The 17402-nt window shown below is 35.1% G+C and overlaps 1 protein-coding gene across 6 annotated transcripts in view; it reads left to right on the forward strand.

Moving 5' to 3' along the window:
* The window catches only part of map4k3a (mitogen-activated protein kinase kinase kinase kinase 3a), a 99048-nt gene that overhangs the window by 19278 nt on the left and 62368 nt on the right, over positions 1-17402 (forward strand). For all 6 annotated transcript variants that reach the window (XM_051123339.1, XM_051123341.1, XM_051123340.1 and 3 more), the window contains exon 2: positions 3346-3403. In XM_051123339.1, the coding sequence (XP_050979296.1) occupies positions 3346-3403 (58 nt within the window). The remainder of the gene's footprint in view (positions 1-3345; positions 3404-17402) is intronic.

Consider the following 17402-nt stretch of genomic DNA (forward strand, 5'->3'; position numbering starts at 1 on the left):
TCAGTAAATGCTGCTGTGAAGTATCTCAAACTCCATCTCTGCATATTGTTGTGAGTTTGGGTTTATTATAACGTTCAACATGTTCCTTTTCATCAGATTTGTTAGGTAAATTATTTATAAATCTGCGCAAACACAGGAGAATGCATCAGTATCTTTCTCAATGTGTATCTTTCTCCCATTTTGTAAATCACCCTGTTATTGCTAAGCAAAGTGTAAAGTTAATTTTATTTATTTATTTATTTTTTTTTTGATAATTATTGATCTAGAGAATCCAGAGAATTCTGTGCTTATATTGAGGTTGAACGAAAAACCTAGGACTAATTCACAAAAGTAGTTTGAACATACCCACCGAGTTTAGTTCCAGTCGGCCTCCGTTAACCTCGTCTAATGGGTGCTCAAAAATGTCCTCATAAACACTTGTGGCACTTTGGATAAAAACATGGCATGCCATTTTTTTTTTTTTTTTATACTGGGACCTTTGATTGAGCTCTTACATAATTGTTCCGAGTTTGGCAAAAATATCTTTCCATTTTAAAAATGATGTTTTGCCATCCTGTCACAACATTTAAGTCAAAATTTAAACTTTTTTTTTTTTTTTTTTTTTGTGATTATTTATATTTACTCTCCAGAGAATCTTTCTGCAATGGTTTGGTTCTGATCAGGGGAAAAACGTAGGACTTGCTTGCAAAAGTATTTTTTTTACATAATCGAGAATATTTAAAGAACTATTTGATTTGCAGCTGTGGTTCTTGAGACAAAGTTGCTCAGTATGAGATCATCTGTATATCAAATTATATGAATATTGTGTGGAAAAGTGAAACACCATGTGATTACAGAGGCGTAAAACGTTAAGTTCGTACTGACATCTAAGGCTATGAGTTGAACATTTCCACGAGTTTTGTTCTAATCGGTCTGTTAACCTTGTCTAATACCTTGTCAACGATTAATCGCGATTAATCGCATACAAAATAAAAGTTTGAGTTTGCCTAATATATATGTGTGTACTGTGTATAATTATTATGTATATATAAATACAAACACATTCATGTATATATTTAAGAAATATTTACAGGCATATGTATTTATTATAATTTTTATATAATTTATATTATATATAAATAAAATCATTTTGTATATTAATAACATATTTCTCATATATATATACACATTAATTTGTGTGTATCTATATATACATAATAATTGCACACAGTACACACACATATATTAGGCAGACTTAAACTTTTATTTTGTATGCGATTAATTGCGATTAATCGTTGACAGCCCTACTAATAGGTGCTCAAAAATCAAAGGCTGATGGCAGCCATGTTTTTTGAGATACTTCCTCATAGACACTTGTGGCACTTTGGACAAAGACACAGCATACCAATTTACAAGTCAGTCGGACAAATGGGTGCGTAGTTATAGCTGATTTTAAGTTATAGCACCACCAATGGCCAAACTTAGAGTTTTTTTGTTTTGTTTTTTACTGAGACCTCAGATTGAGCTTTTACATACGTGTTCCAAGTTTGGCGAAAATATCTCTTTCCTTTCAAGAATTATAGGTGTTTTGGTAAAAGTGGCTTTGCCCCTTTTGATGTCCCGTCATGACGGAGAGTCGAAAGTTCAGCTTTTTTGATAATTATTGGTATTCACTCTACAGAGAATCTTTCTGCACTGGTTTGGTTCTGATTGGGTGAAAAACCTAGACCTAAATGTAAGTTTGTGAGCCAAGGGTTTCACTAATATAAGACACTTGAGCCTGTGGCTAACAGTTTAGGAGTTATGAGCGATTTCATACTTTTGATTGCTGTGCCGCCACAGTCAGGCCGATTGGGGCGAGCTTTGGTGACATTGTAGATGGTGTGAGTACTACCATCCCTCTAAGTTTCAAGTCTCTACGACTTGCGGCTTGGTCTGACCTATCAGTTTTATGTGGAGATTGCTGATCCTGGGCCATTCTAACAATTATAATAGGGTTTTACAGCTATGCGCTTGAACCCCTAATTAATGCAAATGTGAAGACCAAAAGTTTAAAAAAGAGAAAATGTAGACTTGCTTATTAATTAATGATTCACTCTCATAAAAAAGGTACAAAAGCTGTCACTGGGGCAATACCTTTTCAAAAAGCACTACTATTTACAATTTGGGTACTAATATGTACCTTCAGGATACCAGTATGCACGCTTTAGGGGTAAAAAAAGGTACCACCTAATTAACAACTTTTTTTTTAATGAAAGTATTAGATGACCCATGCTAAATTCTGGATGGACTGTTTTGGATATGATTGCACATTTAGTATTTTAACCATGTTTTTTGCTGGTGGTTGAGAACTTCTACTCCCTGTAGCCCAAACAAACTGTCAGTGAGAATTTAGACCCTTTAATTTGACATTTTGTGATTCCTGATGCTTTTTTCACAGAGATTTTTCTATCAAAGCGCACTTCATCAGTGCATTGTTCCTGTGGGACGCCGTCAGCCGTGGTCTGCCCGCTAATACTCGTCTCGGTCTATTCCCACCCCCTGTTTTCACTGCTGCCAACGCCTAGCTGTCAGATCTCAGGCTGTTGCTAGGAGAAGGAAAAAGAAATACTCTGACCACTTCGCCGATGACATCTTAATTGAATCCCGGCTAATTTTGTCTAATGTTTTTCCTGCTGCCACATCGTGATTGAATAATGTCGTGATGGACTGAACAACAGTGTTTCGGAGCCAAAATTAGTCTGGCCGTTGGTGTGGATATTGAGGCTGGCATATTTTGCCCTGTCTTGATCAGTAAAGCAGTGGTTGTTTGTATTTGGTTTTTAAAGGTGATGAAACTTTCTCTTGAATCATGAAATGTCTGTGCCTCTGCCCATGTGACTATTCAGATTTGAGGCAGGCGAATAAATTAACATTCTGCTCTACGAGCGCTGATCAACGGTCTTTTAAAAGCTGCAGGAAAATGCAAAAGTATGCACAGCACATATTGACACAGTGCTAATTCGGTAAGCATCCATTCAATTGTATGTTTACCCTATTTAAACATACAATTTAGTTGTAGGCATTATTGACAATTAAACTATTGAAAATCAATGTTAATGTAAGGCTTTAAGCTAAGCAGACTCGCATGGAATCTGTGCAGGAAGCACATTTGCATTAATATTTTAGCTGATGATGATTTTACAACCAAAAACAGTGTCTAACTCATTTTACCATGTATAAAGAGTTTTCCTAGGAAGTGCAAATGTCGTCTGCAGAATCAGGGCTTGCTGATTGCTCCGATCACATCTGAAGTCTTTCAGGCGTAATAATAGTTATTTACATTGAGACATCTGTTGAGTAAGTGCTGTTGTTTTTCTCTTTCAGGCCCGTAATGTCACTACGGGAGAGCTGGCTGCTATCAAGGTCATTAAACTGGAGCCAGGTAAGAAAATCTCTTCCCTTTCAGACGAAACCGATTTTGCTCTCATCTGGTGTCTGTTCCGTGATCTATTATCATATTCTCTCTCTGTGCACTCCTAGACAGACTATTTTAGTTAGGGGGTTTTTAAACAGATTTTGAGTGTACTTGGGAAGATTTTAATTTTGCTGTTTACCTACCTGTTCAAAACTGAAATTAAGTTAAATTACATTTATTAATGGAACTATGACTTTCATATTAAATACTTAAAGGTATAGTTACCCCAAAATTTCTCACCCTCATGTTGTTCCAGACCCGTAAGGCCTTCGTTCATCTTCGGAACACAAATTAAAATATTTTTAATGAAATCCAAGAGCTTGAGATGTCACATGGACTATTTTAACGATGTCCTTACTTTCCGGCCCTTGAATGTGTCCGTTGCGTTGCTGTCTATGCCGGGTCAGAAAGCTCTCGGATTTCATCAAAAATATCTTAATTTGTGTTTCGAAAATGAACGAGGGTCTAACGGGTTTGGAACGACATGGTGAGTAATTAATGACAGAATTTTCATTTTTGGATGAACTATCCATTTAAATTACATAGAGTGGATTTCCTCCTGGGGGGCAATTTTTTGAATTTTTTATTTTAGTCTAAGTTTTAGTAATTTTGTGTGCTTTTAAAGAAAATAAAGTCGAAATATTACAAGAATAACGTTGAAATACTGCAAGAATAAAGTCAAAATATTTTGAGAATAAAGTCGAAATATTACAAGAATAACGTTGAAATATTGCAAGAATGAAGTTGAAGTATTACAAGAATAAAGTCGAAATATTTCAATAATGGAGTCAATATTATAAGAATATAGTCAAAATATTACGAGAATAAAGTCAAAATATTACGAGAATAAAGTCGAAATATTTTGATAATGAAGCTGAAATTATGAGAATAAAGTCGAAATATTACGAGAATAAAGTCGAAATATTTCGATAATGAAGCTGAAATTATGAAAATAAAGTCGAAATATTTTGATAATGAAGCTGAAATAATATGAGAATGAAGTCGAAATATTATGAGAGTAAAGTAGAAATATTCTGATAATGAAATCGAAATGTTTTGATAATGAAGTTGAAATTGCGAGAATGAAGTCGGAGTCTGAATATTACAAGAATAAAGTTGAAATATTACAAGAATAAAGTCAAAATATTTCAATAATGGAGTTGAAATTATGAGAATATAGTCAAAATATTTCGATTATGAAGCTGAAATTACGAAAATAAAGTTGAAATATTACGAGAATAAAGTCGAAATATTATGAGAGTGAAGTCGAAATATTTTGATAATGAAGTCGAAATATTTTGATAATGAAGTCGAAATATTTTGATAATGAAGTCGAAATATTATGATAATGAAGTCGAAATATTATGAGAGTGAAGTCGAAATATTCCAATAATGAAATTGAAATATTGCGATAATGAAGTCGAAATATTTTGATAATGAAGTCGGAGTATTACGAGAATGAAGTTGGAATATTACGAGAATGAAGTCGAATTAGGCTATACTGTTTTCTTGGTTTTCATTCCTTCTGATGTTCCTTCACGTTTACATTGTGCAATTGCGCAATATAGGCTATAACTTCAATTGCTACGATTTAATTCTTGTAATTTCAACTTTATTCTCTAAACATTGAGTTTATTCTCATTGTTTTGACTTTATTCTAATTTTTTTTTTAATGTGGCACTAAAACACTGTTGTAATAAGACAATATTTCTAACTTTTTTTTTAGCTTTTCATCTATTGTTTGTTTTCGTTTTTTTTCGTTTCAGCTTTATTTCAATTACCGTTTACAATAACAGCAATGTTTTACAATGGCTTTAGTAACCATAAACGTATTAACAGTTTCTCTAGTGGCAGATATGTCATAGTTGTTGATATGAGTTAAAAGAAAAACATTTCTAGTTTTGATGTCAATGAAAAGTTACTTGAGCATTACTGATGAGGCTGTGGGGGGATTTAGGACAAAAAGGCTGGGAAGCATTGATTTAGGAGCTGGTATGGCGAAGTGGCTAAAGCTGAGGCCTGTAGGAGTGAGTCTTGAGCTTTTACCAAGTGTCCTTGAGTGAGGCACTTAACCTCAGGTTGTTCTATGGGGATTTTACCTAGTAAATGTACTGTAAGTCACTTTGGATGAAAGCATTTGCTTTCATACCTAAATGAGGGGACGAACCAAGAACTTTGCTCTTAGTCAATAAAGTCCTATGGAAATTTCATTCTTTGTTTCTTCCTCATCAGTGTTGGCATTGGGTAGTTGTTTACTCTTTGCATACAAATCAAATGCTTGAGGAAGTTTAAAATAAATTCATTACGAAAGCGGCCTAGACTTGTCAGAGTGGCCAAGTGTTTGAATTGGGATACCATCCGTGGTGTCCAGATGCACGATGGAGGTTTCACGCTCTGATCAAGGCAAACCCAGATTATTTGTGTCAGTGAAAAAGCTTTTGATATAAAACCCAGACCAAAGCAGGAGACGACATCAAATGGGGGTCTGGGGTTTGATACGGTTTGACAATATTGAATATCACTGTCACAGTAAAGGATGTACCTGTTTTATCCACCAGCCACCTGGATTGATGAATGACATCTTCTTGCCTAAAGGAAACCAGTGGAGTGCGACTTTCATTTTGATTTTATAGCGATTCTATTTGTGTGCTGTTTTGCTGTGCCAGCAGTAACTAGAGGAACAATAGCAGACCTCAAACCTTTTTTTTGCTTGTTTGAGATAAAACCCAAAGCCTTCTCTTTTCGAGTTCTTAAAGCCTCACCAGCAAAATGTTCCTTTCGATGTCCAGGACAGTTTCACTTTGTAAAATTACAGGAATGACAAGTAAAGTAATGATAAAGCAAAGATAAAATAATGACAAATGCCACAGTTAAAGTCAAAAGTTTACACACACCTTGGAGAATCTGCAAAATGTTAATTATTTTACCAAAATAAGAGGGATCATGCAAAGTGCATGCTATTTTTATTTAGTACTGACCTGAATAAGATATTTCACATAAAAGATGTTTGCATATAGTCCACAAGAGAAAATAATAGCTGAATTTATAAAAATGACCCCATTCAAAAGCTCAGTGATGTTTCAGAAGGAAAAACGGTGCATTAAGCTGGGGGGTGAAAACTTTTGGAATTTGAAGATCAGGGTAAACTTCATCTATTTTGTCTTCTGGGAAACGTAAGTATCTTCTGAAGGGCAGTACTGAATGGGGGAAAAAAGATATTTAGGCAAAATAAGAAAAATGTACACATCTTCGTTTGTTTCAAAAGTTTTCACCCCCCCAGCTCTTAACCCAAACCAAAGAATTTGTGGGACCTGAAGGATTTTTCTGAAGAACAGTGGACAGTTTAACTGTTCAGGACAAACAAGGGACTCGTGAACAACTATCACTAAACAAAAAAAAAAAACACAGCTGTGGATCATTCAGGTGGTAACGCAGTATTAGGAATCAAGTGTATGTAAACTTTTGAACAGCGTCATTTTTATAAATTCAGCTATTATTTTCTCTTGTGGACTATATTTAAATATCTTTTATGTGAAATATGTTATTCAGGTCAGTACTAATAAATGAAAAATAACTTATTTTGGTAAAATAATTAACATTTTGCAGATTCTGCAAAGTGTATGTAAACTTTAGACTTGAACTGTATATATAAAAATAGGGAAGTACTGCTAAGACAACTTGCAAAGTAGTAAAACAAACATTACAAAGAACCATGATAAAATCATGAATCGTGATTACCTCAGGGTTTGTTCACTTTACTTTTTATGATACTAAATCTACAGGTCTGTTTGTTTTGCGCTGAGAACGATTAGGGTGCTTGGTTTAAACATTGACCAAGAATTCAGTAACCACTCACATTCATAGATGCAGATGCACACAGTACATTAGTCAGCTTTTAGCCTTGGTAATTACTACATGCCTCTCATACCAGAGACGAGAGCGAATGAGAGGGGAATGGGGGTTTCTGGAGGCCCTTCTCTTGGCTTTCTCTGCTGTAGTTTGAGATAAGAGAGGGTTTTGTATTTGTGTGTGGCTTTTAGATGCCCCTGTTGGAATAGGACACGTAGCTGTGCCAGATATCTGTTAAGCTGGGTTTCAGATGTAAGAGCTAGATTTAGTCAGAGTGTTTTGGAAACACCTGCTCAGGCTTGTGTCCAAGCTGTTCGTGTTGAATGGGTGGGAAATATGCACAAAAATATTGTGTACACAAAATGATTCAGAGCCTTGCTGTAATCAGGGTCTTTATTATTGAAGAGTATGAAAAAAACAAGCATTAAATTTTAAAAGATGACTGATACATGCTGGATCAATGCTGTATCAGTCTCACTTGGTTGTCTTTTTTGCTTTGGAACCATATATTGTGTGTCTTTAAATGCAAGCTTGAAAACTAAATTTGTTCTTAATGGTGCAACATGCTGATCATAGTGGAAGATGAATTATATTTCAAACATTGAACAAAACAACAAAATACTGGGTGAAATGATTTCTTACTTGTTGAAAAATGCTTTTATGCCTTGCTTTGAAAATCAATAGTTATTTAATATAACAATATTTAATAAAAACAAATTGCCATGTTTTCGTCTGTCTGTCTGTCATAAGTCTGTCGTTCCACCTGTCCGTCATTCTGTCTGTCTGTCTATCTGTCTGTCGTTCTGTCTCTGTCTGCCTGTCTCTGACGCTCTGTCTATATATGTCTGTCGTTCTGTTTGTCGTTCTTTGTTGTTCATTCTGTCTGTCGTTCTGTCTGTCGTTCTGTCTGTCTGTCTATTGTTCTATCTGTCTGTCTGTCTATGTATCTGTTTATCTGTCTGTCTGTCATTCTATTGCTCTGTCTATCTGTCTGTCGTTCTCTGTCATTCTGTCTGTTGTTCTATCTTTCTGTCTGTCTGTCGTTCTATCTGTCTGTTGTTCTGTCTGTCTATCTGTCTATCTGTCATTCTGTTGCTCTGTCTGTCTCTCTGTCATTCTATCTGTCTGTCTGTCGTTCTGTCATTCTTTCTTTCTGTCTGTCTGCCTGTCGTTCTGTCTGTCTGTCTATCATTCTGTTTTTTGTCTGTCTGTCATTCTGTCTGTCTGTCTGTCTGTCTATCATTCTATTTATCTGTCTGTCGTTCTGTTGTTCTGTCTGTCTATCGTTCTATTTTTCTGTCTTTCTGTCTGTTGTTCTGTCTCTGTCTATCGTTCTATTTTTCTGTCTGTCTATCATTCTATTTTTCTGTCTGTCGTTCTGTCTGTCTGTTTATCATTCTATTTTTCTGTCTGTCTGTCGTTCTATTTTTCTGTCTGTTATTCTGTCTGTATGTCTATCGTTCTATTTTTCTGTCTGTCGTTCTGTCTGTCTGTTTATCGCTCTATTTTTCTGTCTGTCATTCTGTCGTTCTGTGTGTCATTCTATTTTTCTGTGTGTCGTTCTGTTGGTCTGTCTGTCTGTCTGTGTATCTATCTATCAGTCTATCATTCTATTGCTCTGTCTGTCTGTCTATCTATCGTTCTATTTATTGTTCTATTTATCGTTCTATTTGTCCTTCAATCTACCTGTCTGTCGTTCTCTACCTGTCTCTATCTGTCTGTCTCTCTGTCTCTGTCTATTGTTCCATCTATCGTTTTATCATTTTATCTGTCATTCTGTTGTTCTATCTATCATCGTTCCATATAAATAATTATTGACATCTGTCTATCTGTCTATCTATCTGTCTGTCTATCTATCTGTCTATCTATCTATCTATCTATCTATTAAACATCTAATTTAATAATTAATATTACTGGAATTTTCTTTTACAATACTAGTTTCTGAATCTATCTTTATAGTAGATCTGTAGAACTTACATTTTTTTCTTTACTTTTTTTTTTAAATAATAAGAATATTAGCAAAAATTACAAGTGAATTACCTTGTTTACAACTTCAAAATCGAAATCTTGAATTGGTCAAATATTCTGTAAAAAAAAAAATCTGGATTTTTTTTTTTTGCCATATCACCTAGCCCTACTTCATAGACAGACTGACTGATAGACAAAAATGCAAAGACAGCAAATAAGATGTACATAAAATGGCTCAATGTTTATTTTACAATATTCACTGAAACAAAATGTGCACTATTTAACAACAAAATCAAAGCAAATTAAATTATGACCAAATTTTAATTAAATCAAATCAGTCACAGCAAATGTCAACACCTTTGTTTATTCGCAGGACGCTACACGTCGTTAGCTGTCAGCGGTGTGTCATTGTCGTCACGGTGTGCGAATGAAGGCTGCTAACTACTCGTTCGGTACAGTAGTTATGTACCCTGAGGGTCGTCCTTTATTATATCTTGTTAATTGTGTTGGTTGCAAGGAACGTGTCCTGCCAAGATAAACAAATGAATGAACTATTAGTCCCACATTTACCCTTACCTCTTCGGCGAGTCAGTAGGAAGTCATCCTAATTAGATAAGGATATTAACATCCCATAGATCTGATTTTATAGTGATGTCTTTGTTCCTCTTTGACATCAATTTACAGTTCTGATTAACATGCACCATGTCTTCTCGACCGCATAGGTGTTTTTGCCGTTCTAACTCATTAATGTCTCTGAGCTGGCCTTTACGAATCATGGTGGGGGAGGACAACACACGCTTTTAGGATGGGTCTCCTTCCTCTCCGGCACCGTGGGGATCAGGACACGGCTTTGAGTTTTGGCTCATTAGTTTCACATAATCAACAGGGGATCGTCTGAAAAGACCCAATAAATGTGTTTGCGAACAGACATGCCAACACAAACATCAAGACCTAGGGTGAGTTTGTGTGGGGGCGTTTGGGGACGTGTCGACGCGCGATGAGATTCGCTCTTGGCCTGAGATGAGAAGCGCAATGACCAGGCTACATCTAGATGTGCTGCTATTTCTCTGTGTGTGTGGATTGGTTGGCTCAAGCTATGTTGGTCTCATACATTTCATTCAAAATTGATGAATCTATCATATTGGACTTCAGAAAGCAGCGATTTGCCACTTTGAAACAGCCCTGTAGATGGAATCAATTTTGGGTATCTTTTTCAACCTTCTTCTCCGTGTGTGTGTTTGTGTGTATGCAAGCTCACGGGTCTGATTGTGTATTCGGACGCTTGTGTGCATAGGCAAACACTGAGGTGCATGTGTGTGAGCTTGTGCACCTGCGTCGGTGTACTGCTGAACAGCAAAGGCTATTCTTACCATAAAAAGAAGGGCGACCTCATGAGCAAGCACTTACCCTGCCTTTCCTTCCCCCTTAATGTCAGCTCGTGGTATAGCATATTCATGATGACAAGTTCGAGCTGCCTACTGTAGGAAGTGTGGTCAGGCAAAATGTTCTCTGCCAACCAAGTGTGGACACTTAAAATCTACAGTTTCACCTCTCTCCTTCAGATTTGTACTTCTTGGATGTAGAAGGGTAGATGGAAAACCTTTATGCCCAGATGTTCCCATGTTTTGATTTAATCTTGTTATGGAGCACCATAAAGATACTATAATATTCACTGAATATTTACTTTGATTCATTTAAACAGTAATCTTGTGAAATATTTGTAGAATTTACAATAGCTGTTTTTATTTTAATATATACAAATTTTCCTGTGATAGCAAAGCTGAATTTTTCAACAGCCATTACTTCAGTCTTCAGTGCCACATTATTCTTTAAAAATATGTATACTTACATACTTGTATACTTATAAACCTTAAAGGGGTCATCGGATCCCCATTTTCCACAAGTTGATATGATTCTTTAGGGTCTTAATGAAAAGTCTATAATATACTTTGGATAAAAATTCTCAATGGTTGTGTAAAACAACACCTTTTTTACCTTGTCAAAATGAGCTCTACAAAAATCATCCTGATCTGGTCGAGGCTGTTTTAAATGTTAATTAGCTCTGCTCGCCCCGCCCCTCTCTTCTCTCTGTGGAGTGACGAGCCTGTTTATTTTTGCCGCATTTAGCTGCTAAACTTGCTAACTAGCACGTTATTAGGAAAGGCGATCGCAAGGATTCATAAAAAGCCTTTATACTCACTTCTGCTGTAGGTGAAGCTGGATCACGAATGATTTACGCGATCATAGATGCGCTTATCTAGATCGGGAGGCGCATTCCCTTCACAAACAAACTTAATCCACAGCAACACAGCAATCCAATGCACTAGTGTAAACATAGCCTCAGACTAGTAGCTTTTGATTTGCATACTGTCCATCCTAGTAGTCAAAATAGTATTAGTGTATTTTAAATCGTAGAATGTTGAAATGAGTATTCCACTTATGGATGGCAGGGCCCTATGAAATACATGTTTTTTCCCCCAAATTCAGTTTTTTTTTTGTTTGTTTTTTTAATTTAATTTTTGAGGATTTTTTTTGTTGTTGTTGTTTTAAAATTTCTAGACTCTGTTTAAATGTTTCAATTAAAAATCATGAAACATACACAGTTTAAAAGCAATTTATTAAAAGTTTATTAAATGTTTGACAAAAATAGCATTTTTTTTTCGTAAATTCAGTTTTATTTTTACAAAATCCTGTGTTTTCCATTATCAAAATAATCTATAATCGATTTAATTAAAACATTTATTTTATTTTATTTCAGAAGTTCTGTTTTTTTTTCTGGTAAATAAATTCCAGTAAATATTTTCTTCTGGTAAATATTCTTTAAATAATGTTTTAATAATAATTTTATTAGTAGTAGTACTATCATTACACTGTCACTGTTTCTTCAAGTTAAACCAAACTTTTATTTTGACGGGTTGCTGTGAAGGCTTTTAAGTTTGTGTTTGTAAATGATATGAAGATAGTATTTCTCAAAAGAAACAGTAAAATGCTCATGAAGTGACTGTCAAAGCAGTTCTAGAGATTTTGTGTGTAGTAAACGAAACTGTGCGTCTGCGTCATTCATTCACACAGAAAAACACAGAACATCCAGGATTCACATTTAAATAGTACTTTTGCGGCCTAATATTCACATACACTAGTCCATATTGTGTTTTGATTTAAGTGTACTAACCTACTTTTTATTTATTCATCCAAAAGTTGGCAAATTCAGTGACAATCTGTGTTATACAGTAAATTCTGTTTTTATGACTGGATTCTGTGAAGCTGTCCATGTTTTCCGCATCTTGGAAACAATAGGGCCCTACTAGGATGGTTTGCTGTTTTCAGATCCATGAACAGCTAACGGCTAATATTGCCTACAACCCATTGCGTGCTGGATGAGGATTTGATTAGAACTACAAACAAAAGAGTCTAAAAACTACAAGCATGGCGGACATGCTAAACTGATGGTTAAGTAGAGAGGTTTAGAGGTTTAAGGGGTTTGAATGATTAATAACTAGGGGTGTGACGAGACACTTATTCCACGAGACGAAACACGAGACTGGGTTCGCGAGAACGAGACGAGACGAGATTTTTAAACTTTTCTTAAGAAATCCTCAGTGATGAAATCTATAGAGAAAATAGTCTTTTATTGAACTGAAGAAGACAAAATGCAAAAAAATGCAGGTGCATTTAGAACTTTATGAAATTAAACTTCCATTTTAATGAATTATATGCAGTAATAAACAACATTTAAACAAGAGCTGGATACATTGAAAATCCCAGTTGTTTTTAATAAATTGGAGAACATGATATTGTCACGAGATCTCGTCACATCCTTATTAATAACCCATATCTAACCTAATGAAAAAACAAAAATGTAATGTTATCCACATTACATTTCATCTGCGACAACACTGTGAATTTTTATAAAGATTTGTTTGGTCAATAACTTTAAAATGCATCATTGGGCGAACACATGAGTAGAGTTCTCGGCACGAAAGACCTGCAACTGGCAGATCAGCGTTCTACATCATTTCTCTGCAAAACAGTAGGAAATGAAATGTGGGTGATATTAACTGTGATAAGATGATTGACAGGTCAGTTTAAACGCTGACAGAATGAAAGATGTAATCTTGATGAAGGAGCTTGCCTACTGTTCTGCCACACTACATAAAAAGACTACATATTTTTATGGTACAGGATAGTGTACCAGTAGGTGAATTGGGACGCAGAACGTGTCTTTTTAAATGCTTCACTAAAAGTATCGGCAACTAAGAGTGATTTTCTTATGAATCAGACTATACTGCTCACGCTGTATGTTTTTGTGTGCAGCCTGTTGTTCTTTTGCGATTCTTTTTCTTATAGTCTTTTTATCTCGTCACGTTCGATTCAGATCGTAAACACACATTCACTGACTGTTTTGCCATATAATGCTAGTGATTCAAGTCCCTCTGCAGAGTAAAAGACATCTGTGGTTGTGTCTTAAAATTGAGTGAGCTACCTATCTAGTCGGCATCATAGGTGCATTTCCAGCTTAAAAGAATGTCTCAAATGTATTCAGTGGACATGACTCATCTCGCTAGATTTTGAGACACAGCCTGTATTTCATCCTCCAACCTGCAATTGAAAAAACAGGACAATGTTCTGCCACTATTCAGAGTGACATTAGGTGTGTGTGCGTTTGCATGCTGTGTCTTTGTTGGCTCTGATTCCCGTAAGGCGTGTAAAGGGACTAGGATGTGCAGGAGTAGAGGTGGGTCTGGTATTAGCCGGCTGGGAGCACTGAGGCACTGCGGGCGTGCAGGGCATTCATTTAAAATGCATGGGCTCGGAGGTCGGCGGCCCTCAGAAATGTCACTCGCTGTAATGGGAGGGGAGAGTGCCAGAACCCAGAGTCCCTACAGAGTTGGCTGTGTGTGTGTTTAATGCATGTGTTGGATGGTGTGTGTGTGTGCAGTATGGAGACTTGCATCACGGCAGGTGCAGCTGGTTCACTGTCAACAAAGAGCTTTAGAAAAATATCTTGCTGATGTACGCACAATATTAGGGAAAAAGTGGGTCCAAAGTCTTACAGTGAGAAAACACAGACTGCATTTACAGACCTACAAAACAAATCAATGCTCCAAAATGTGATGTGACATGAACCAGTATATAAAACATTTCTTGTAGAAAGTTTTATTTAAGCACAAGATCATTTGTTTTAGTTTGTTTGGCAGCTATAACAAAGCTTTTAGGCAAAGTTTTGGAAAAATGATCAGGACAAGCTTGTGTTTTTACATTTTCCTTTGACAAAGTGATTGATAGTCACTTTTTAATTGATGTTTTTCATACATATATCCAGTTTTTGTGAATTTCAGCTGTATTTAGCATAATGTATGACTCTCAAATTGTCCTGTGGTTAGAATATTGGATGGTATCAGATTGAATTATGCTTTTATGGACCGATAACTGAGTCACTGAGTCCTTCTTAGACTTAATATTATCATTTTACTATTGTGAAAGACAATCATTGCAAATATTAATACTTTAAGGATATGATTTTTATTCTAAATTGTTTGGCATTTCGAGATAAGCACATTGTTTTCTTACTCTCAGACATATGCTAAACTTTCCATGTCTATTTTTATCAGATTTTTTTATTTACTTGAACAAGTGTGACTTGTTAACTTCCTGTTATTTTTTTTATTCTGCAGTGATGCATTCAATTTATCAAAAGTGACTGTAAAGGCATTTTAACAAACAATTTCTATAAGAAATGTTTCTAAAGCGCCAAATTGGCAGAATTAGAATGTCTCATTTTTCAATATAATCTACAATACCAGTCAAAAGTTTTTGAACAGTAAGATATTTGATGTTTTTAAAGAATTTTCTTCTGCTCACCAAGCCTGCATTTATTTGATTCAAAATACAGCAAAAGCAGTAATATTGTGAAATATTTTTTAATATTTAAAATAACTGCTGTCTATTCTAATATTTTTTTAAAATGTAATTTATTCCTGTGATCAAAGCTAAATTTTCAGCATCATTTCTCCAGTGTCACATGATCATCCTTCAGAAATCATTCTAATGTGCTGTTTTCCCGTTAAAGAAACATTTCTTAGTATTATTATCAATATTTAAACAGTTGAGTAATTTGTTTAGGATTATTTGATGAATAGAAAGATCCAAATGTCAGCATTTATCTGAAATACAAAGCTTTTGTAACATTTTACACTATACCATTTTAAGGTATCATAGGAGTCAGTATTTATTTATTTATTTTTCTATAAGGAATTATAGAAATTAATACTTTTATTTAGCAAGGGTGCTTTAAATTGATCAATTCAATTGATGATAAAGACATTTATAATGTTACAAAAGATTTCTATTTTAGATAAATGCTGTTCTTTTGAACTTTCTATTCATCAAAGAAACGTGAAAAATTTCTACTCAGCTGTTTTCAACATAATAATAATAATAAATGTTTTTGAGTAGCAAATCAGAATATTAGAATTATTTCTGAAGGATCATGTGACTGGAGTAATGATGCTAAAAATTCAGCTTTGAAATCAGAAATAAATTACATTTTGAAATATATTCTAATAGAAAATGGTTATTTTAAATAGTAAAAAATATTTCAAAATTTTACTGTTTTGCTGTAATGTGGATCAAATAAATGCAGGCTTGATGAGCAGAAGAGACTTTTTTAAAAAACATTAAAAATCTTGCTGTTCATAAACTTTTGACTGGTAGTGCAATAGCTTTCTATAAGCTGCCTTTGTAGAACAATCAAAATTGTCAAGCGATTGAAAAGCACTTGACATCAGATATGGGCAAGTGCTAAAAATTGGTGACAAAGTGGGACTGAAAACACACACCGAGTGCTAATGGGGACAGGATCCCTGTTAAGTGGGTGATGGAAAATCAGACTAAAGTAAATATATCCTTCATACCAATCAAGCTTATTCAATTCCCACCCTAATGCACACATACTTTTGCACTTTAACACTTACAACACATTCTGTCACGTCAGCGACGCTGTTAGCCAGGCACACACATATGCGCGCTGACACGCATGTCTAGTGGAGTGACAGTTGAGCGCCTCTCCCTGACAGTCTCTCTTGCTATCCAACACCTACAAACATGCCCAAGAGCGCAAACTTGTCCCATTTCTGTGTGCGATGACAGGCTTTAATGAAATTTATTCAGAATTGTTTATTATTTAGATTTCTTTTGCTTTGAACAGAACTATGGCAGTGCTCGTTGCACCGTATAGTTGTTTGTAGTCCAACTTCTGAATCACAATTTGTAAACAATAACTAGAACAGTGAGTACCAAAGGTTACTCTCTGGTACGGTAGAAGTTTGTACCTTCTCTTTCTGTATCACACATTACACACATTAAAGGGATAGTTCACCCAAAAATGAAAATCCTGTCATTAATTAATCACACTCATGTCGTGTCTGTAAGACCTTCATTCATCTTTAGAACACAAATTAAGATATTTTTGATGAAATGAGAGCTTTCTGACCCCGCATAGTCAGCAATGCAACTGACACGTTCAAGGCCCAGAAAGGTAGTAAGGACATCATTAAAATAGTAAGGTTCAACCTTAATTTTCTGAAGCTATGAGAATACTTTTGTGTGCAAAGAAAACAAAAATAATGACTTTATTTGACAATTTCTTTTCTTCTGTGTCAGTCTTTGACACGTACCATGACACAAGGTCATATGGTTTTGGAACGACGTGTGGATGAGTAATTTCCGACAACATTTTTTTAATTTTTGGGTGTACTATCCTTTTAACTTGACAATGCCTGATTCAAGTCAATTTTCAGTCACATTTCTGGCGTTATATTCGAAAATCTGACTAGAGACCAACTCGAAAGTTTGTTGTGTCCTATATAGTAGTGATAGAAGACATCTAGTAAGCTTCAGATCAGATTCGTTGGGCACTTTCTAAAAGTTAGATGTCGAAAATATTAAAAGGTGCATTTTTTTCAAGGCATTATTAATCTGGGTTAATGTTAATTTCTAAATATACTGTTGTTTATTCGTTGTTAATTCATGTATGTTCATAATACTTTAAATGCTAATTTATTAGTATATGTAGGCGTTAACATTACCAAGATTAATAAATGATTCATTTTTATTTAATACCTAATGCATGAACTAATGTGAACCTTAC

The sequence above is a fragment of the Labeo rohita genome, chromosome 11 (assembly GCF_022985175.1).
Source record: "Labeo rohita strain BAU-BD-2019 chromosome 11, IGBB_LRoh.1.0, whole genome shotgun sequence".
NCBI lineage: Eukaryota > Metazoa > Chordata > Actinopteri > Cypriniformes > Cyprinidae > Labeo > Labeo rohita.